The 23,730-nt window shown below is 35.9% G+C and overlaps 1 protein-coding gene across 10 annotated transcripts; it reads right to left on the bottom strand.

Annotated features, from left to right (window-relative positions):
* Window positions 1-968: 968 nt before the first annotated feature.
* B52 (serine and arginine rich splicing factor B52) lies at window positions 969-23,094 on the bottom strand. 10 transcript variants are annotated; one of them, XM_069824021.1, is made up of 12 exons: window positions 22,937-23,094; window positions 22,207-22,330; window positions 21,697-21,767; window positions 20,577-20,672; window positions 19,805-19,831; window positions 19,259-19,328; window positions 16,721-16,794; window positions 16,437-16,631; window positions 15,563-15,688; window positions 15,088-15,168; window positions 2,324-2,449; window positions 969-2,111 (listed from the first exon to the last, which is right to left on the bottom strand). In XM_069824021.1, the coding sequence occupies exons 2-12, from the start codon at window positions 22,327-22,329 to the stop codon at window positions 1,994-1,996; spliced, it is 1,107 nt and encodes a 368-aa protein (XP_069680122.1). In that variant the 5' UTR covers window position 22,330; window positions 22,937-23,094; the 3' UTR covers window positions 969-1,993. The 10 variants fall into 10 exon arrangements, with proteins under 10 accessions (XP_069680122.1, XP_069680120.1, XP_069680121.1 ...); XM_069824019.1 differs by lacking the exon at window positions 20,577-20,672 and adding an exon at window positions 20,433-20,546; XM_069824020.1 differs by lacking the exon at window positions 22,207-22,330 and adding an exon at window positions 22,037-22,163.
* Between the last annotated feature and the right edge of the window lie 636 nt (window positions 23,095-23,730).

The following is a 23,730-nucleotide window of genomic DNA, read 5'->3' as shown; positions in this document are numbered from 1 at the left end:
TTTGCACATTGTTGGGGACTGTTTCGTATATATACTGTTGTGAGTGCTGAATAAACATGGATAATATGAATAATAATGCAAAAAATAATTGTGGTAGAAAGAGAAGTGTCCACAAAGCTGAATGGAAACGTGAAAAATAAAAATTAGCAAGGCAATCTTGTCAACCCTATACTACTGTAGTTCTTAGAGGAAACAAGTGAAAGGTAAATATTGTTATTTTGGAGTATTGTTCATCAAGATGTTATAGTAAATAACTTGAGAATACTTATTTTAGAACTGTAATACTGCTACTGGATTTGTTTGTTTACATGACTGTTCTATGAAATAAGGGCAACATACAGGCCAATTAGGTGTTCTTGTTTTGTGTTTTATTATTGATATGTTTCAGAACTGTAATACTGCTACTGAATACCCTGTTTATTATTTGCGATTCCAAATATTAAAGTTATAACAATGTAAAATTTTCAACAGAGGTTTTTCACAAAACACCATTTTTTGTAGACATGCCCTTCTTCCACTTACTGCCTCAATTAATCTAACATTAAAAATTTATTTTGTCTCGCAACATGAAATTAATTGGTTTGATCACATGAAATGATTAGTGTGAACTCCAAAAACCAAATGCCAATTAAAAAATTATACCAACTTCACTATTTCCGTAAAAATATTGTTACCCCAGAAACCCAGAGTTAATAATATCAACTTCACTGTCTTCAAATCCAGGCTTGCTTCCACTTAGTCACAAACACTGCTTACAGGTCAACCAAAATTATTTTCAACAGAAAAATCCTGGGAGTGTATGTTCTATTATGTTACTTCAATCATTTGGGGGGGGGGTGCAATACTTTGTACAGCTTTCGAGAACATACTTCACATTTCCGTCATAATCTAGGAACAGTACTATGCATAGTAGTTTTTTTCCCCTGAACTTAGTGTAAATAGAAACTAAAAGAACTAAACTAAACCAGTAGAAGTAAAAAGCTTTATTTACCCTCACTACATTACTACAAAATTCTCACAACTCAATTTATTCAAAATTTCAAAAAGAAAGAAAAAAAAAGTTACTCAGAATTTCATTAATGGAGTCCATTTCTCCCTACTTATAATTCAGTATGCACCCTTCACATCTGTAGTTTCCAGGAGAAAAAAAAACTGTAGTCCGTTTGATCAGGTTATGTCCCACATGGAGTAAAATGCGAGTACTTCAAGGCAAAGAATGAAACATCCTGCCATCTTGATCACTGAAGAAAAATTAAAATTTTATTACGTATATATTGTATATTAATTGAGAGATCAGGTACAGGTATGTATTAAGCCAACATTTCATACCGATGTGAAGGGAGCAACACTATCTGATGATATACACAAAATGAACTATCGTAGTTACTGTAATAGACTGTCAATATGACAACTAATGTAACAAGAATGGTTAATTTAAAAAAAAAAAAAAGATTAATAGCTACACTCATCTTGTAAAATTTATTCCAGGTACTATAACAAGATACACAAAGTATTACGTACCCATGGAGCACAATATAGCAAAGTAATTTTCTTACTTATTAAGAGGTATGTACCCAAATAGGAAAATCAAACTAACACTGTACTTATTATTAGCAAGTGCAGGATGGGCAATTCGCAACTAAAGAAACGCCACATTCAAGTAATACTTGTTACATTACACTTTCTCTGTACAATATCATGGAACCTAAGGATTCCCAAGAACCACCACACACATCCTTGTAAATGGACCCAATCAACCAGCCTCTTGCTCCAACATTAAATCCTTAAGTCGCTATGGGATGACAATTATGAAAACAATTGTAAACAGAAAAACATGAAAGGAGGAGAAGGGAGAATTGTAATGAAATGAAGATGAATTATGGTATATATATGATCCTATATTAACTAGGGACAAATTAAAGACTGCAGCTCGATGTTGCCACGTCCATAGTAACCTCAATGTACACAAGACACATATGCATCACGTAACAGTTCAGTCATCTTTCTTATCATCTGGTGATTTGTCACCATCCTTCTCTGGTGATTTTGAACGGCTCCTGGATTTGGACTTGCTTTGGCCCTTGCTGGCGGACCTCGAGCGAGATCTATCCCTGTAAATAAGAACAGAGATTAATGTGCACACATTCTGCAAACACACCAATTTTCTGATATGCTGAACAGGTGTATAATGCTGAGATTCTATTAAGAAATCATCAATGTTACAAATTCTGGAACAAAGCTAACTACTGGGATATTCCAGTTAGTTTACAAACCACTAACACAACACTACATGCAAAGCTGGCCGCAGTGTAAACATACTCACTTGGATCGCGACTTTGCCTTAGACTTAGATTGGGATCTGGACTTGGATCTGTTGTTCTTGGGTTCAGATCTGGACCTTGAACGTGACCGGGATCTGGATTTAGACTTGGAGCGTTCACGAGATCTGCTAATAAACGAGGATGCCCACTAATTATCAGCATATCCATTAAAATAGATTAAAGTTGATAGAGAAGAGAAAAAGAAATTAAGGAATGAAACAGAAGACTTCGAAGAATACTATTATGATCAGGGGTGCAAAAATTTTACATTAGCAGCCCAACTATCAGCTACTAAAAATACAAGGAAATAATAAAATTAAGCAACATTACAAACAATGATCTTGTTAGAATTTATTCTAATGCCATCTTGAATTTCAAGAAGCCCTTGCTGTAACAGACACTACAGTCTTTTTTTAGAACACAGAACTGCCACTTTATCCTAGAAAGTGACAGTTGTAGGGCAACTAATATGATTAATGAAAAAAACTTCATTGATAGTTTACTTAATCACAATTTTATAAAACTAATATAGCGTGAAATGTTGGTACAATTATATTAAATTGTAATTCCAACAATGGTTTCTGAAGTACGAACATCGAGATACTATTTACAACCACTTTTAATAATAAAGCATCTTCAATGAAAGCATCAATAACAATGTGCATAATAATTTTGAGTGCTCATTTAATAGAGTCTACATCAAAGCAATTAAAATCATAAATCCAGGTCCATTGTGCATGAAATCCCTAGCAACATTCATGCAAAACCAGTATCACATGCCCAGACATTTTCAGTCTCTTCTACACCAAATTTCCATTATGGTAATACTATTTATGTTCATCTGTTACGCTATTAAACACCAATATTGGTATCTATTAACAGCAGAAGAAAATGTTACTGCATGTGAGAAAAGAAAGAAATCTTAAATGAGAGAGGTTAAAGAAATGCTGGAATCTTGTATCAACATTTCACAGCTAAACCAAAACTAGAAAGCCAACAGCCGCATAACATTGTGTCCCTTATACATCAGAGAAAATTCTATTTCCTGGCAGCTTGGGAACACCAGCTAAAGGCAAAAACATTCACAAGTCTAATATCTAAATGAACAATGCCAAGTTACTTCACATTTAACACACATTTACAGTGAAATCTTGATCAAACAGCTTTTAAGAATATCGAATTCAGATCCTAACCTCAGTTTATGGAAAAATGCCACCCACTTCGAAATTTTATCAAACCAATTTTCGTATGATCAATGGAATTTTGATATGAGAAGAAATGTTGTCCGATAAAAGCCCCTAGGTTGAACTTTCATGGCTACGAAAATGCTACACATGTAAGTACTTTTGTTTTATGTAATACATAAAATTTAATAAGCAATTCTCCAATGATTTTATTGTATTTTAGTAACATTGGAATGTTCCTTCCAAGTCTGACTTCTAAATTTTATATTGTAGCAATGGCAATGATAGTAGGATAGACAAAGACCATGGTTATCAGAAGAAAAAGGTAAATGTGCAAATTCAAAATGAGGCAGTATAACAAGTTGAAACCTTTAAATACTTGGAATGTGTGTAAGTAGTAACATGAGCTGTTGCCAGGAAGCCAAAAGGATAGAAATGGCAAAGGAAGCTTCCAAAAGAAAAATTATATCTTCCACAGACCTCTTGAAAGAGAGCTAAGGAAGAGACTAGTGAGGAGCTCTGAGTGAAGTGTGACAGTTCGGGATAGGAGGAGATCAGACAACATTAAGATATACAGGTTGTATGCAGTGAACAAGAGGAAAGCAGAAAATAGGAAGACTGGAGAAAGCAGAGCAGATGACAATTTATATAAATATGAACTAATGTCATTCATTGAGTTAAGACCTAAGTGCCCTCAATTTGAAACTGAACTCCCCCTAAACCAACTGAATTATGTTACACACAAAACAAACCCATCATGTACTTTGTAGTAAGAAATTTTTTTAACATGGCTACATATATTGCACAGATGCAATTGCACCTAACGCTGTTAGAAATTTCACATGGTCCCACATTAAATGCACAATCTATGACTATACTATACCTCATTGTACACAGCCACAAAGAAAGAACACTGGCCATTTTTGGGAAATAAGCAATATTATGGCAAACTACTAACAAACATAACAGGGTTCAATAATTAACACTGCATGAACATCAACTTCTTTGATCAACAAATCATGTTACTATTACAGGCACTGGGAGTAAAATAAAAGTAGGTCATGTTCAGACTGCATTTAACGTAATGTGTACCACGTCATTCAGATTGTTCAGAAAAATTTTCGTTAAGAAACAAATGATCAAAGTGCAGACAAAATAAATAATGCAAGACATATCTTAAAACTTTCCTTCACAATCTGGTCTTTGAATTTTAATAAAAAATACATGGCCTTGAATATTTGCAGACGCAATTTTTAGGTAAAAGATATAAAAATTTTAATAATTATACAAAATATAAATTGATGTAGAAGATTAAATGCCTTGACATTTCTCCTGTAATGTAGCAAAATGGTAACACACTTTGACTCCTTTCCGAAATCGAGATAACGCACATGTGAGGATGTGAAATTCATACTATTGCTTGCTTCTTATCTAGAAATAGCTTTTACTTTTCTGTTCAAATTCCCAATACAAAATCCCTCCTAACCTGCAATACCAAAACAAGGCACTTTTGTCTGGGGGGGGGGGGGAACTATCAATCTTCCACATTGCCATAGCCTGGACTATCAGTGTTGCCACATTAAGGAAGTTTGCATGAAACTTTCATGTTCAGTGAATATTCGGACCTAAAATTAGTGTATTTGTGCTGTGTGATGTGTCTTAATAAAGAAAATCCAATTTTTTATGTTTTTAGTTATAATCAAGTGACTCAGAAATAAGCTTCACATGCCTGCAGTTCCAATAGTTGGCATCATAAAATACGAACAGGTATTTTTAATAAAAAATACATGGCCTTGAATATTTGCAGACGCAATTTTTAGGTAAAAGATATAAAAATTTTAATAATTATACAAAATATAAATTGATGTAGAAGATTAAATGCCTTGACATTTCTCCTGTAATGTAGCAAAATGGTAACACACTTTGACTCCTTTCCGAAATCGAGATAACGCACATGTGAGGATGTGAAATTCTTTAACTTTTTAAAAATTGATTCAATTATCAAGCAAAATCTTTTATCTGGAACTAATCTGATTCCTTTGGTGTCAGTTAGGAGGGATTTTGCTGCAGATCGCAAGATCCAATACTATGGTATCACAACTATGACAAAATTACTCTAAAAACCTTTTATAACTTATTCAGAAATGACACTGTTTATAATATGAATGCGCGCGCGCGCACGCACGCACACACATACACGAGTACTTATATAAAATACACTAATGTTTGTGACAATTGCAACACCAAGAAATATACATGTGACTGAAATGAAATTGATATCACAGATTAGGTACATGACAATACACAAATGATTAGAATTACAGAACTGTACCTGATCTGTGACCGTGAGATTTCAGTATGGTGTGAAGCCTCCATGCACTGCAATCAAAGCCTCAAAGCATCTTGGCATGGAATCAAAGAGGCCTGGGTATGTTCCTGGGGAGTCTCCCTCCAGTGTTTGTATGAGAGTCCACAAAGCATCAAGAGTGGGTACTGGTGAACCATGATGAACAAGCTGCTGACCAACCATATCCCACACATGTTCGTTGGGCAACATGTCTGGCAAACGTGCAGACCAGGGAAGCAGTGATACCCGTCATTCTTCGAAGAAGGCTTGCAGTCTTCGCCACATGTGGTCAGACATTGTCCTGCTGAAATATGGCATGTGGAGTTGGCTGAAGGAGGGGCAGTACCATAGGCTATAAAACCTCCCTCATGTAGCAGTTGCTGTTCAGATTTCCCTGAATACGTAGGAGATGAGATGGCATATTGTATCCAATGGCACCCCAAACCATCAAACTAGGCATTTGTCCACTATATCACTCAACAATGCAGTCATCATTATAGGACAAGTTGAAGTGGGACTCTTCCGAAAACACATTTTGCCACTCAGCACTCCAGTGACTGCATTCACGTGCCCACCATAGTCTGAGGCACTGGTGGTTTCTGGACAATGGAAGCTGATGCAACGGTATGCGAGCCACTAGTCCACCCTCAAAAGATGGCAAACCATTAACATAGACAGGTCCACACCCATTGCAGTACTCCAATATCGACTCAACACTGTACAGTCCATCACAGCCACACAGACAAGACTGTGGTCATCCCATGCTGTCGTCACATGTAGTCCAGTACCTGCTCATCTCTGCATATGATCATCTTCTATCCACTGGTTCCAAACACACATCACTGTCATAGCAGCATGCCCTGTATGAGCCGAAATGTCATGGTATGTATGACAAACCTGCTTCCCAGAGACCAACCATTCTACCTCATTTAAACTCACGTGCTGATATTGCACCCTTCCATGTCAAGGCATACTTGTACTAGCTTTCACGTTTGCACTTCATTTAGAAGCTCTGCAGAACACTGACCTTGCTAGTGACAAGAGACATTACTTTTGGGCCTATGTGTATGCCGCCATCTCTCTGGAAACGTAATCAATTATACTGGTGATACACTGTTCTATAAATCTCCCAAGTTTGGGGTTGTTCGGGCCATTCTTTCCAGTGTTGCACTTTTCACAAACAATAGTGTATTTACATATATAATTATTCCTAATATATTTTTACTTGCAAAAATCGAAATTTAAATATACAAGGGATGTTTGTAAAGTTCACAGCCTGACATAGAAATTAAACTAGAATTATTCTGAAATAATAGACATAGAAACATTCTAAAACAAACTTCATTCCTCAAATAATCCCCGAAATTCACACACTTGGCCTACTGGTGCTGCAATGCTGCAATAACCTCTTCATTTGACGAAAATTTCTTCCAGCCAAGAGTTTTGAGCTTTGGAAAAAGTCTGAGGGTGCGAGATTTGGTGAGTTGAAGGGCACCAGCAACAATTTGAACTGTAGTTCAGCAACAGTGATTGTAGATGTAAGCAGGTACATTGTCATTATAAAACAACACTTTCTTCTTGGCCATACCTGGTTCCTTCTCGCAAATTCTCTTTCAGTTACTGCAGGAGATTTGAGTAATATTCTCCAGTTATTGTTCCTACCCTTTGCTAGATAGTCAATAATGATTACTCCCTTAGAATCCCAGAACACAGATGCCATGGCTTTCCCGGCCAATTTAAAGCTTTTGCTTTCTTTGCAGGTGGAGAATCACTGTGCTTCCATTGTTTCGACTGCTGTTTTGTCTGGTATGTAATAGCGGATCAAGCTTTCATCAGTGGCCAAAACCCACCTCAAAAAATAGCGCATATTTTTCTCGAATCGAGCCAATACCTCGAAATTTGACATGCTCAGTGTTAAAATGTGAAACTCATTTTATGGAGACCTTGTACATTAGCATGAGTCAAAATGCATGATTTTTCACTTTATTTAGAAATCTAAAACTCTCGAGTGTGCAAAAGTTGTTGCATTTTATATCTAACATGACCTGAAAATTTTAAAATATTACAAAAAAATTACCATCTTTTATTATTTTGTATTTTAATAATAAACTTGAGTGTTTAAGGTGTTTATAGTGACTGTCATTCCCCCCAAAAAATTTACATCTCAAATTGAATATATTGAGGTGCCACAAGACCATAGAGTTTTCATTAAAATTGTTTACAGTGTAAGGCAGCCATTAACTACTATGAAAGAACATGTGGTTTTGGTTCACGAACCTAACTCCAGCTATCTAGGTCATGTAACTCCTGAGTCAGTGAACTTCCTTCACATTTTTAATACTAATTATCATAATGGCATTATACGAAAACTAGAACTACATTGCAAGAAGCCTCTATTGGTTTGTGTGTCTCCTTCACATGAATGAGCTTCCAGACATCTTTAGATGGTGTAACACATGGACCAAATTCTTTCTGTGGTCCCATTGGTAAAGGTTTGAATGATTGTGTTGTGCCTGTTATCAATTACAAAGCAATTGAAGGAAGTCCATTGCCAAACATTAATTTAAAGGATCTGAGTAATGATCAGAAATAACTTTATAGTACTGTCAAGACTGTTACAGCCAGCAAATGCACTGAAGACTTAGATCTACAATCAGGTCGAATGTCACATTCAATGTGGCCGACAACTGTAAGTAGAATACTTCATTTGTATTTTAGTACCAGTGACCCATCAGGAAATCTGGTCGCGTTGGCGACCTATGTAGTGAAAGTATGTGCACCAATGTAGTTTGAAATTAAAATACTATCAATGTTGGAATGGACCATGGCACCTCTTGAAAATTATTCTGTCCAGCAGATTCCTACCAAAAAATCTTGATATCGTTGTTGATCCTGTCATCTAAAGAAATTCGTATTTCGCACACCTGAAAAAATGTAGTTAACTATGCTGATACAAGGGAAGTTATCAGGAAACCTAAGCTTTTTTTTCGTATACTTAGAACCAGAGAAACCCAGCAAAAACGTAAGAAAATTTATGGTACTCAAGCTGAACTTCAATGCTTCTGACTACTATAAGTCATGAGAGCTACATCAGTACTGAACTACCCTTAACTTGATCTGCCAAAAAGATATCAAGAGCCATATCAATGACGAGCCACTGACATTTCCAAAGTTTTCCGAAGTTTTTATGTCATATATAAGCAGTAGAAGAGTATGTTTATTTAGTGACTGAAACTGCCCATTGTGCAACTCAAACCAAGAAATGGATTCGGAACACCTCAAAATCTGTGCTTCAGTGGCTGACCATGATAATATCTTTGAAAAATATTGGAGTGCAAGAGGACAAATGACTTCATTGTCAAACGCCTGGCATTAGAAAACAACAACATTTAGTGACTGAAGTTGCTTCAACAGTTCATGAATACACAGGAACATATATTAGGGCCAGACAAATCTAGACTGTCATGCCTCATTTATTTCAACAACAAAACTATATCATTATTTTATATAATCAGAGTTAATAGTTCTTTACAGTATTTTTGTTATTTATTAATGCTGACAAACTACATTTAAGAGCTGTAATGTACTTAATCTCCGACGTTAGCATACTTTTTTTTCATGTTCATAAATTAGTTTTAATTTAAATGTATTTCTTTTAAAAAATGAGTTCAAATTGTTTCAACTATAACCATTAACCAATAGAAATTTGTAGCCATATTTGTGATTTTTTTATATTTCTATAAAAATTAAGATTTTCAGTGTTCTTCTAGCACTTGGAAGTTGAGTTTCAGAGAACGTAATTTTTTTTCTTACTATTTAAACTTCCACTAAAATCATTAAAACCCAAAGTTACATGAAATGATAATGAATGTAAAAAATTAAAATATTAATAATGGAAGATACAATCTATAGGCACTTGTGGCACCTGAAGATACAATTCCATTAAGAAATAAATTTAGCAGGTAAATACTATCAATGCACCAACTTTTTCAAGCCCAAGCTTTTCTTTCATATAAGCGAAAAAAAATTTTCACTCCACCCTATTGTACATGCTCAAGACACGAAGATGTAACACATCCCATTCAATTGAGATACGCATAATCTTGCTAATTTCACACACTTCCAGTCCAATCATTCAACACCATATTGTGAATTTTTTTCTACAATTTCTTTTCTTGTGGTTGTTACTGAACATTCACTGTGGGGGTTGTCTTCCACACACTTTTTCAACCATATTTAAACAGTACTGCCCATTTTTTTCAGTCAACACTGGAATGGATTCCCCCACTGTAGCATCCATGTCTGCTTCAATTTCTGTTGGACTTGTTCCTTTTTTAAGAAATATTTAATGACAGCATGAAGCTCTGTATTTCCATTTTTGCCAATCCATTCAGCACACTAAATTAGACTACACAAAATGTAGTCAACAACAGAAAACTAGATTTTTCCTGCTTGAACTAATGTAAAATGACTGCTAACACATTAACTAGAGCACCTCTATACAGAGAGTGTGACCATATGATTTCTCGTTTTATATTGGCTGCGCCATGATTGATCCATGCACTGGACTTTTGTTTGTGTTTATACATTGTGATCTGCTCGTATCTTACGAAATTTCGTCATAGAATAAAGATTATTGACGTTTAAATTAGTTTTGTTTGCAGTGGTTGTGTTTATTATTTTAAGTTATAGCAAAGAATGTCTAGTTTATTATCATGCTAATAGAAAGAAATACTAACGAGTTATCCTAGAATTGAAGTTCTGTTCTCCATTTATGAAGCTTTGATTCTTTATCATTTACAATGCAAATTTCAGAGTTTAAATCTTGTTAACAGTACATTTTGAAACGTCCAGTTATTTTATATAGACACATTTAGTTAGACTTCATATAGGTATACTTATACTGGTTTTATTACAATTCTTAAATTACAACATTTAGCTAGTCGCTAAATTGCGTTCTTATAGGGTCTGTTTTGGAAAAGATGTAAGTTCGAATCTCGCTGGGACCAACTTTTTTATGCAAATAATTATTTTTAATATAATTTTATTTTAACCTATTATATTTATAAATCTTCTCACCATTCATGAGCTGCCACAAGGGACAAAGAGTACTTAACCATAGAAATGTTTACAAGTTCATTGAACCACTGATTTTGTTTTAACAATGAAACTCCTACAAGTACGTAGCTGCAAATATATTTTGAGATTAGTGGAAATATACCTAGGTTTAGAGAGGTAAGTGTTACAAAAAAGTAAAGAATGCTAATGAACTTCGTTGATTTCGAATATAGGTAATGCTTCAGGAGAGCAATTGATCCTTTCAATGAAGCTAAGGTTACAACCGGAATAATAGGTGTAAGTATTCCGAGCCTCTTAAATACATCTTTCATGAAGAGAGTAGTGGTACCTCTTGCTCCAACCAGATGTCCGATTACTTCAAGCTCTTTTAGCTGGTATTTTTGGAGGTAATAGGGAATGGTAGAATCGTAGATATTCCTTTTTTCATTATCCACTTCTGCAGGCTGTTCATCCGTTTCAAAATGCACAGTGGGATCAATAATTTTGTATCCAGATCTTGTAGAGTCCTTGAAAGCTCTCGATGGTATATAGCATTTAAATAATGATATAAACGAATTTCCAACCAATCTTCAGACTGCTGACTAAATATACAAGATCCCAGAATTGTTTAAGGCCTATTGTCAGTCATAATTGACTACTAATGTAATGTTCTCCTGTTCAGTAGAATTTTGTATCAACATTTCACTACTTTTCACATACTACTATATGTTGAACTGAAAATAGTCTATTTTATAATCACATTAATACATTTCTTAGTTATTACTAAACCACTTGCAATTACAAGGAAAGTATTTTTGTATAATATATGTTCTAGATAGTGTCATTCAGAACTAATATGTAATTATGATGCTTCTTTTGCTAACGAATATCACTTAGTTCTCTTCACGAAACTTCAGTTCCAGACATTGTAACCATTACACAGAAATGCAGTGCCAAGAAAGTTATTAAATGTGTTAAAATGTGACTATAGTATGTCGGAGGCCAGAGGGAAAAAGACCTTTAGGGAGGCCGAGACTTAGATGGGAAGATAATATTAAAATGGATTTGAGGGAGGTGAGATATGATAGAGAATGGATTAATCTTGCTCAGGATAGGGACCAATGGCAGGCTTATGTGAGGGCGGCAATGAACCTCCGGGTTCTTTAAAAGTATGTCAGAAAGTAAGGTAACCACGCATCTAATGAATCAAACACTGCAGCCTCTCTCTACATGGTCACACTAATACTGACACGTTTTCAATGCCAACTATGCATCAGGCAACAAACTGATCCAAGAAGAGTTTCGACAATGAGAGTCTCAAGAATCATTTCTAGTAACTTTGATCAGTTAGTACTACTGAATTCGAACACTTGTTTTTGCCACATGAACTGCTGCTAAATTTTCTGTCCTTGATGGCTAACATTCGCATAATTTGGATATCCATTCGTGTGTCCAATATTTCGTTTATCATTATTTAAGCATCTGAGTGTGTCAGCTGTTGATTTCAGTCACCTCCCAGTCTGTAAAATTGTATCCTAACAAAACACGTGATTTGCTTATCTAATTTTACAGCATTTACCGACCTATTTTTTCCGTCAAGTTCCATAAAAATGTAAGAGACTTAATTACAATTACTGAATTTAAATCAATGCGATAGTGTTAAGAGATACTTCTTACAATACAGTTTTAATTTTATACACATACACTGTGTTAAGTATGGAATATTGCTAATAACTTATTTTACGAAAAAAATACCAAAAACAAAAGTTGGAAATATCTAACAAACTTATGGCTGTGGTCTCACAGTATTGATTCATGTACAGGCTGTGGCAAAAAAAAAAAAAAAAAAAAAAATATCTTTTTGAATGGTACCCTATGTATTAAATTTTACATATCTGGAATCTCCATTCAATTTTACATAGAAATAAAAGTTTGACTCCACATAAATGATGAATACTCTCTTATGAATGTTATGGTTCTTTCAACTGCTTTGATAATGTAACACAAAATGTGTGTATTCATATGGAGTACGCCATAAAACAAACCAAACAATATCTATTTCAGAGGATGTTTAAAATTATAACTAATGTTCAAAATGAAAACCACTCACGGCCAATGCCCCAGTTTATTACGAAAGCAGTCCATTGATTTTCTCGCAGTTTCAGGAGTGATCAGTTCCATCTCATTACTAATCCTTAATTTCAGGTCTTTAATAGGTTCGTTCCAAAAAGTAGTTCATGTACAAATCATGGATCATATTTTAATTTTTTGCCACACCCTGTACATGAATCAATACTTTTGCGAGACCACAGCCATAAGTTTGCTAGATATCTCCAATAACTTTTATTTTCAATACTTTTTTTCATAAATATAAAGAGTTAATAATAATCTATACTTAATTAACATACTGTATATACACAGCAAGATTGAGCCTATTTTCGATAAACTGAGTTTTGAGGAATGACCTGACAATAATTGAAACTACTGAATAAGTCTTCAGACTCAGTATAATATATGTTATATTAATTACACAACTCCCCGAACTATACCGTAGAAGTGGGTAAAGTCAATCAGTGGGTGTATAATCGATCATTTGCGATTTCTATTGAAAATTATATATTTTCTCAGTTACTTGTTAAAATTTTGTTCATTGCCTGACATTGCAAATGTAAACGAGAGGGACAACAAAAAGCCTGCGGCCTGCGAATGCCAACAATGGGAACACAGTGTAATTACCGTTGAAGTGAAAATTGTTATTTTCAACTTTTTCTCTTAAATGAAAACAAAGTCTTACAAACTCTAAATTATCGTCAGCAGTGAAAGGAGGCAGGAAGTATACGTGGGTACTTTTTGTTGAGATTGTATCCTGAAATAATAGTTTTGCAGTTCGTAAATGTTAGTATTGAAACTTATTTTATGAAAACATGTACCTTTGTAGGGTTAAGTCGATCATGCCATCGACCTACTCGAAGCAGATAGAACCAGCAGGAAGAATAAATTATTCACCAGAATACCTTCAACTAACACTTATAAACGGAAAAGTGTCATAGTATAGCTTATATTGGTGGGATAGTGGGGAAAGAGGAAGACGAAATTATGGAGAAATTCTTGCATAAGAGAAGCACTGCCAAAGGAACATATTTTGTACACCCTTCTGTACCCGATTATGGGAAAAATGTAGTTTCTAAAGTGACATGAGGAGGGGAAGATTTCAAATAACGTCCGATATAAACCTAAGAAATGCTGAGTTGCATTTTAGATTATAACTGTGGTATTTCAATGTAAATTTTGAATTCTTAAATCTTTGTTTGTTGGTATGTGAAGTATTAAAATGTGTTATGCTTTATAAGTTGGCAATCTTAGTCACGTTTGTACAGTGGAGACCTATAGGCCTAATTGTATCGAATAGTATGATTACAGTAACAAAAGACACTATATAATGCTATAGGCATATATTCTAGATTATTGTTTTTTACACCCCTTATAACAAATAAAATATATGTAATACACCTAATTTGTTTTTTTAAAACAAACTGTGATCGACTTTACTCCACTATATTTTAAAATCGACCTTAAACTAAAAATTCAATGATGATCGACTTTATCCCATTTAATCAGGTAACTTGGATCACAAGTCAAATAAAAAAAATCAGTTTTTGATAGATTGTAATTCAATTCTTGTAACTTGCCTTCATAAGTGAAGGATATGACAAAATGTTATTTTCTGAGGAACTTCGCTCCATTGCATAACCTCAATATCACAAAAAAAAAAAGGGCAAAATTTTGATCGACTTTACCCTCTTCTATGGTAACAAAGTTACTGTTCTGATTGCAAGCAAGAAAACAGCTTGTTAATAATCTGAACAATTACAAGACCATCAATTGGACAGAATACATTCACGTGATAGTTACTCAACTAGAGCAACTGCTCCCTACCAATTCAATGAATCAATGTATTTTAGGGGATGTATGAAGAGTTGTAAGTTAGAGTTTATGTACAACATTGCAATAGGTTCCCAAATTAACATTCTCCCTATATGAATAATTTAATTGAATAAGTGCACAGGATCGAAATTTCACTGTATCCAATACAATTCACTATTAGTTGCCCAAAACAGTGCCGTACGACCTTAATTAATTAAATGACAAAATGGGAATGTAATTAATCATAACTTACGGTGATTGCTGTTGTGCTTGTGCACTGTTGGAAGGCGATTGTTGGTACTCGTGTTTCTCGAGCGTAGTACCCGATTTTGTTCTTGGAAGTGCAAAAAAATTATGTGTCAAAAATACTTGTGTATAAGAATGGCAAAATCTAGCCGCCAGGCATGACTTATTAGGCACCACTGGCGCCCGGATTTTTGCACCCCTGCACTTAAAAACATACATGAACTGAAGCTGTTTTCAAATTAAAATTAAAGTACTTATATTGGCATTTCTGTCAGTTGCAATGCCACTATGATAAAAGCAAACAATAAGCACAATACATTAGTACATTGAAATTTTCTACTAGGGAAATTCAAAGTACTTTTGTACACCTTATATTCATTCACAATCCATGCAACAGTACTGAGTATTACTACAATAATACTGCCCTCTGACATGCACTGTATTACATGCACAGAGCCTAAAAAAAATGAAGTATTACTCACTTTGACTTGGAACGGGACCTAGATTTGGAGCGAGAGGCTGACTTGGACTTTGAACGACCACGTGACTTGGAACGGCTGCTGCGACGACTCCTGCTCCTACTGCGGCTGCTACGACGACTGCGCGATCTAGAACATTATATTAAATATTATACCTTGATCTTAGCTTCAATGGTAGACCTAACTATTAAGGATTTAAAAGTATTACTCAGTACACGTTGGGATAGTTAGCTTCATTTTGCTTCAGACCCGAAAGATGGTATCATCATAGTAATACACCCAAGTTTCTGCTTCAATAAAACAAATTCATAGCACAAGAACCTCTACTGAAATATGTTCCTATATTAATAACATGAACTTAATGTAAAAACTGACTATTTTAAGAAATTGAACTGGGAGAATTCGAAATTTTGCCAAGAGCTTGGAGTATCATACCCACCCTGACAGAACCAAGATTCACAGACAAGTAGAAATGAAAGCTCAGGCCACAATACTGTGTAATTATGCAATGACGCATAGTAGATTATTTGGATTAACATAAAATCTACAACATGGATCTCACAAGCGCGTAAATTACAGCAAGTTACATAAAAAGCAAATCAATAAGAGGGTATTTGAAGGAGGTGATTAATTGAACAAACTATGCTTAAAAGAAAACAAAATTGAAAGATAGTTCCGTAAATGTGAGAATTTAATTTCTTCAAAACGAAATTACGAACTGATGTGAAATAGATTAGGAACTATAAACAAAATCTTCATAGCCTACCACAAATACAATTCTCCAGTCTCAAATTATGCAATCTATATAAAGTCTGACAACATAACTGTATAGTGAATGATACAATTTAAAAAAGGGAAAGATTTACATACTAATTACCTTGATCGTGTTCGACTTCTACGTCGAGATCGTGATCTGGAACGTGAGCGAGACCTTGAGCTGGATGAACGTGATCGTCGTCGACCACTACGACGTGTATCCTCAATTAACCGAATTCTTCGTCCATTCAGTTCTGTATCATCCAATTTATCAATTGCATTCCTCATATCAGAATGTGTAGCAAATTCAACAACCCTAAACAAAAAAAGAATGAAACTAAAAATATGAACTAATTAATTATACCACAGTAACCATCACTCACTGAACTTCACAATTGTACATACCCTTCATTGCGGCGTTGTTTGTGTGCATCTGCATATGTAACTTCTCCTGCTTGTCTCATATAATCTTTCAGGTCCTGAACACGCAATAAGAACAGTCCATTACAATATGCACAAATTAATGATTAATGAAATATTGATCATAAGACCAAACACTCCCAACCTCCCTCTACTCCAAAACAAACTCATCTATTTTATATTTGCAAACCCTGTGTTTTGCTAAGAACCTCATATTGACTGCTACATTACCCTAATTTGAGAACACAAAATAAAATCCTTTTCTACTTCTAAATACACATTTTTAAACTCCCATAACCAAAAACACTATCTAGAACTAAATGAAGTTTCAGACCCACTTATTTCAATTTATACATTAAAAATATATCACCTATTTTTTTTTTCCCTTTGTTATTGAACATAAGAACCTGCAATGTCCCTTTACTTAAGTGCTCGAAACTAGTTACGTTTCGACATACACTATTGTCAAAACTCTCCTTTACATATAAACCACCTCATGCTCCCAACAAGAACAACCTTCCCTTGATGACTACTTTCTCAGTGTATCACATGTGAACAATCCATTTTTATATAAATTTGTTCTTCTAACAATATGCCCACGAGCAGCAATTATTCCAATGATGCAGAACGTAATTTTAGCAAAGATCCACAAACAGCAGTTTTACATGATCATTAGCATAAGCTCAATTCAAGAAACTGTTACATTATATGTGGCCATCTTTTCTTTGCTTACATTTATTGTATGAACTGCTAACTCTGCACAGCAGGAATCCTCAATTTCATAAATGCAGGTTTCCACTTCATGTGAATAATCCACAGCTAGCTCATTTTCAGCTTGTCAATCCTCAGGTCAATTGGATGAATATTTCCATTCTGTAATAGTGATCTATGCACTATACTCCAAACAGCATATCCAAACTTCATTTCCACTTCTCTCTTCAGTCTCCAAATGGCCTTTTCTGGAACATTCCACTGTCTTCCTACTTCCATCCTTACTGCGCTGGTGTGCAGGTTATCAGCTGGTACCACAGACACCCAATACCGCCATTATCCAATAAGCAATCGCAGCTAGAGAGTTTGCTTCCTCAATCACGCAGAGCTATAGTACGACCTAAACACCACAATCCCAGGAAACAATCTCTACCAGAGAAGTTTTATGACAATAGTGCTGTCCATAAAATTCGAAACAGTACACAGCAAATTCTGTTGCTGAAATTTTAGTTTGTTAAGCAATGTACCTAATTTTGAGCACACATTTCCAGTAACCCCAAATAATTCAATCGCCTAATGTAGAGATAAGCTCCCACTCTACTCTGCACCAAGTGAAAAGTTCTGTCAACACGTTTTCCCCCTTACTGACAACGAACCTCAGCTGTGGCATGCTAAAGTCAACTCTGTAAGACATGAACGAACGAGAGGAAAACAGTGCACAGTAGTGTTGACGTCCATTTACCTTAGGGCCCTGTGCGAGCTCTTTACAGAATTGGCCACCCCACAGTCAGGCAGGTGGACGGACGGGCGGGCAGGAGGGATTGACACCAGTCCCGACCCATCGTCCGATCAAGGCACGGCACACTGGCACGGAGGGGGAAGTAGGGGCGAGCGAGGTTGACCAGGCTGCCATTGGCCAACGATACGGTGACGCCGCACGGGCGGGATGCTTGCTAAGGTTTCGACCGGTCATCTCTGTTTGCGGGTTGCTTTGTCCAGCCTTGGACCCCAAGGGGAACGTGCGAGCGATGCCTTTCCTGCCCTAGTCTCATCATCGGTTGGCCACCACAATGCGCGAGGTTGCTCAACCTCGGTTCTATTACGAGTCATCTCAGTCTTAAGGCCCTATGGCATGGTCACGGATCGTCCCTCCATGGCGAAGAGGGAAAGGCTCTTCGGAAAAAACAGCGTTATCTTTTAGACATGTTTGCTGAACCAAAAGACATGTGAGAGCAGCTCAAAATTATAAAAACCTAATTTATTCCCAACATTATAGACAAAACCATGTCTCCAAACTGGCCAAGCAAGTACAAGATCAACCAAAATTAGCCATGCAGGCTAATGAACAAGTGATGAATGCTCTTCGAGGAAGCCGTTGTTGCTCCAGTCCGTGGGCATGCACTCCATTCTTCGCATTTCAAAGGTCCAGTCGACGTGCCACGCATCCTTCAATAACTTCTCAAACCAGGTGCTGACTTGTCCAGTAACCTGCATGGCTCTAGTAATTAAATAAATGCAAATTTTCCTATTCTTTAAATTATAAAAATATAAACAGGCAATCTGAAAGCCTTGCTTGGTCACATTCACTTCTTCACGCTTATGGGAACTAACTACTCTTCTGCCAATAACAATTTTAAAATTCAGGAAATTAAATATTACCAATTATTTGCACACATTTCTAATCCCTGCTTAGTAATACCAATTAACGACAATAGAAGTATGAACCTGCTCTCACAAATGCAACCCTTTAGAAGAAAATCACGATCATGTTAGGGTTTTTAAAATTTTTAGAGAAAGAACGTAATTCCTTACCTGCCAACTAACACGGCTAGAAAGATTCTCCACAACAAGTCTATATTCGGTTCTGGTGGGTGGTCCGTACCTGCAAGATGGGAAAATTCCAAGCTCATTACATTATTCTATTTCGTCAAGAGTTGCCTGACCAAACTGCATGCAAAACCCCTTAATATTTTAAAAAACTGTGCCCAGTGACAACCCCAATTTCATTAATCACCAAAGCACATTGATGGGGACAGAACTAAACCTAACTGATGAAGCCAATTTGTCCGATTCGTAACAAGTACGTCATTATTTAATTACACCACTGAGCAGTCATGGCCAAGGTAGAGATTTCGTTAGTTGCCCCCTAGCATTACAGCTAACAAATCTAAATTAATCTCTACACTGAAGTTGTTCGGGACAAATAAGTTAATCCAACTTCATGTTTCCAACTTGCAGGCTCACAACTGGTGACGTCACACACCATGCCTCCACAAGCCTCACATGGTGTGTTTCAAATTAATAGGTAAGAGAAGTGAAATAAACTTAAAATGCCAGATCAAACTAGGCATGGCGTACCTGTCGTGAATACGGACATCCAAATCCCTGAAAAAAATCAAGCGGTCAGGTGGAGTACTTTGCAATTCAGTAACAAAACTGTAAGACTCTCTTTCTTCTAATGAGGCAACAATGAACTCTGCCATGAAGAAAGAAATGTCTTGCAATCTTGTTAACCTAAATTAAATTACCAATATACAAGTAAACTCCTCATAAAAAACTTATAGCAAATAAAACAATTTGGTTTTACTGACGAAGGTTCAGCTGAAGCGTGTAAGCACTCCAAACAAAAGTCCCCAATTTTGAAACATTCCCATCCGCACTATTAACTTACATTATAATATAAATCTTATAACTAAATCACTACTATTGCTTAGATAATTAACTTATTAACAGTAATCAGTTTAAAAATATATCACTATGATAGCAATCACAACACTATGCTACACATGCACGGCGTAAGCGTGTCTTGCATTCTCGTTAACTTCAGAAGGAGTTAGGATAGCTGTCATCCTTTAGCCGACAGAACAGTACCAATCATACTAGGGAGGAGCTGGAGAGGCCAGTACCGGTGGAGTGGTTATAAAAGTTATAACATACGCTACACAAGAACCTCCCTCCCCTGGCACCCCGGCCCGTAACGGCTTACTTGTCCAGAGCCCGACCCCGGCTTCGCCTGCGCGGGGGAGGCCCGCGATCTCGGCTGCGACCTCTCCACATGTCGCTGCCACGCGGCGTTCCGCGAGCTTTCTCTACAGAGACTCTGTAACAACAAGCAATGGAATTGGCTTACTTGTCCATCCACGACGAACGCCGGCGACCGTAGCCGCCTCCTCCACCGTAGCCACGATCTCGACGAGCCGTGCCTCTGGCATGTTCCACTATAACCCTGAAAACAAGAGAACAACGCACAGTTACGAGGGGCGGGTGCCCGGCCACAGCCCACCAGCCATCATCGCATCAAGCCAGAAGCCTAGGGAAACATTACATCACAGTTCAAGTAACCCATTCCACAACAGGGTTAATATAAAACTGCCAAGGTAATGCAGATATCAATGACAATATAATCAAATCATAATACAAAATTACAGATCATCGCATACGACAAACATCTATATACACACATTCGGACAAAGCCCAGGTTGAAAAACTTTCGATAAGGGCGCACGAGCTTCAAGCAAATATTATGCGCATACGCGGGTTCAAGGTTCGGACATGAGTATTGCAATGCTGGTACATAGGATACGTGTATTAACGCTTATGCCAACGTTTCAGAACACCTTTATTCCGTATCGTGACTAGGTAAACTTCGCCAAAGCTGTAAATAATTATGGCCGCTGCATTTTTGTAAAAACATTTTCCCTGGACCAATAACACAAAGTTAAAGCGGCCATAATTATTTACCACTTTGGTGAAGATTGCCCATTAATACACATTAAAAATGGAGTTCAAGTGTAACTACTTTAATGTCTTTGTACTTCTTTAAGAAGTTGAACACAATGCTTTAGAAGACATTAAAAATATTCTATTAAATCGTATTAAGGTTAGTTCCATTAATAAGGTTAATTTAGATTATTTACATCGCCATGGCCAACAATAAATAAAATATAAAAATGTTGGCGGCATTGCAACACCCAACCTGGTAAATCAGCGAATGCGCAATTAGGAATTAAGCCTACTTTCGACGTTACAATACAATTTTATATTTACAAAGCATTACGCTTACAGTGACTTCTAATGTACTTCCGAAAATTACTTGGTCGTTCATGGAATTATTGGAATTTTTTTACACCGTGTCGCCTGTTCGAAAGTAGAGCCCTGGTGCACATATCAAATAAAAAACAAGTGAAGATTAATAAACTTATAACTAAACATTGGATCATTTACAATGAGGAAAAACCACAAAAACCCACCTTTCGCCTAAGAGTTCTTTTCCATTTAACTCATAAACAGCATCATCTGCGTCTCTGTAGTCATCAAATTCCTGAAACAAATAGTATAACAACTTGAAACCATTTATTTTCATACGGTGTAACGACTAATGCGAGCTTCTCTAAATAGGCTGCTCAGCACGTTGGGAACAATCCGCAACAAAATTCAGACCCGAAATGGTTAATTCATCATTGCAACCACCCATGAAGCAGTGCAATAAGCTAACATTTACAAATGGAGCTTGGCTTTTAAAACATGCAGCTTCCTACAGCATTTTAGGAAACTTTTCAAAACAATTAATAGCACTGAGTTAGTACTTACACAAAAACCATAACCGTTCTTGATGAGAACATCACGAATGCGGCCATAGCCTTTGAAAAATCGTTCAAGGTCTTTCTCTCTCACTCCATACGGAAGGCCTCCGACATACACCCTTGTCCCTACCATGCTGTAACGAACAAAAACGATTTATCGTTCAATTAGCAACTTACCACAAAGGCAAATCCATTCTTCATAGCGATTTCCTTGATTCTACCATATTTCCGGAAGAACTTCTCAAGGTCGCGTTCTCGCACCCGGTAAGTTAAGCCACCAACGAAAACTCGGGTGCCCATTCTTAAAGGAAATAAAAGAAGCCTATCACAAATGGATCTGATATCGCTCACAGATAATTTCACTTCACGGAAATTCGATCATGCCCTGATTTTCCCCTTTCTTTTTTTTCCCCCCAGATTTCTTTCCCTTTCCATAGTTTATACTTCTGCTATTTTACACAGACCGAACTAAATCAAACAAAAAAAAAAAAAATTGCGAATTCCGAACTAGTTCATCCAATCAAGGATAAGTAATATTTCTTTCAAACACAACACCGACATATAAATGTTTGTTTACTATGCAGATGGCGATTGATACATTTTGGGGCTGCAGGGATCCTATTATTGTCCGTAGAAAATGGCGTACGAGAACAAGTACATAAACTGACCTAAATATTACACCCGATACTCGAATATACATTTTACTTCAGATAACTTTTAAGAAAAACAAACATTTTACAAAGGAAATTACCCGTCCTAAATAATATACAATATAATACATAAACATCGAATCCACCCATTACACAGAAAATCAATGAAATGACGCCGGCTTCAATTACATTACTACATCTAGTTCACAAGTAGCTAAATATATAATAAATACTTCTAGTTTCAAATTAATACAAACCTTCCAAATATTAGTTTTGCAATAAACTATATTCAACGTTTAAAGTCATATATACGCACAGAAATGTACTACAATTCCAACAACACAGCGTAACGACGCCACTAACAAGAAAGAACTGTACGGGGTTACCGAAGTATCTGCAGGGACTACCGGAAACATAGACTCGCGCAAACAATTTATAGATCCCAGAAAGTTAGCGTTATTGGTAGCATAAGTAGGACCAGTTTTAAAATCTGGAGATACATTAATGCAACATTATAATGTTATAGAGTTACTTAAAAATTAATAATGTAATTGCTATTTCTAGAGAAATAAATGAGTTTGAGTTCTGTAATATTTAAAACAACTGTATATTATATATTGCCTGCTGATGAAATATATTTCAAATTGTAAATTATTATTATTATTATTATTATTATTATTATTATTATTATTATTATTATTATTATTATTATTATTATTATTAAATTAGTTGCCTTATGAATTATCATTTATTACTTCCAATAATAGGACTGTCATGAAATCTCGTTCAGAAACCATTATGAATTTTATTTTGATTACATATTTGTTAAATGCCGCATTTTAAATCAGACAACACAAGTGCGATACTGTACACAAAACAGAAACATAAAGGTAGTTCGAATTGTTGGTATTGATTTTTTTTCTAGTTTCAATAGTAAGGGCAGTACATTCCAGAGCCCATATGACTCCTATAGATCTTTCCATCTCGAAAAAGAGGACTATCTCGAAATAAACTTCCTTCAATATCTATTGCTTTTACTGTGATTTGTATA

Source organism: Periplaneta americana, chromosome 4, assembly GCF_040183065.1.
Source record: "Periplaneta americana isolate PAMFEO1 chromosome 4, P.americana_PAMFEO1_priV1, whole genome shotgun sequence".
NCBI lineage: Eukaryota > Metazoa > Arthropoda > Insecta > Blattodea > Blattidae > Periplaneta > Periplaneta americana.
Note: the sequence above shows the minus strand (reverse complement) of the source record. Positions and strands in the feature narration are given on the sequence as shown.

Coding starts and splice junctions, on each gene's coding strand:
- B52 (XM_069824017.1), bottom strand. CDS start 22,162: ATGGTAGGGACAAGGGTGTATGTCGGAGGCCTTCCGTATGGAGTGAGA. Junction 16,795..19,258: donor CTAGCCGTGTTAGTTGGCAG/GTAAGGAATTAC, acceptor TTGCGTGTTCAG/GACCTGAAAGATTATATGAG. Junction 16,632..16,720: donor AAACAACGCCGCAATGAAGG/GTATGTACAATT, acceptor TTTTTTGTTTAG/GGTTGTTGAATTTGCTACAC.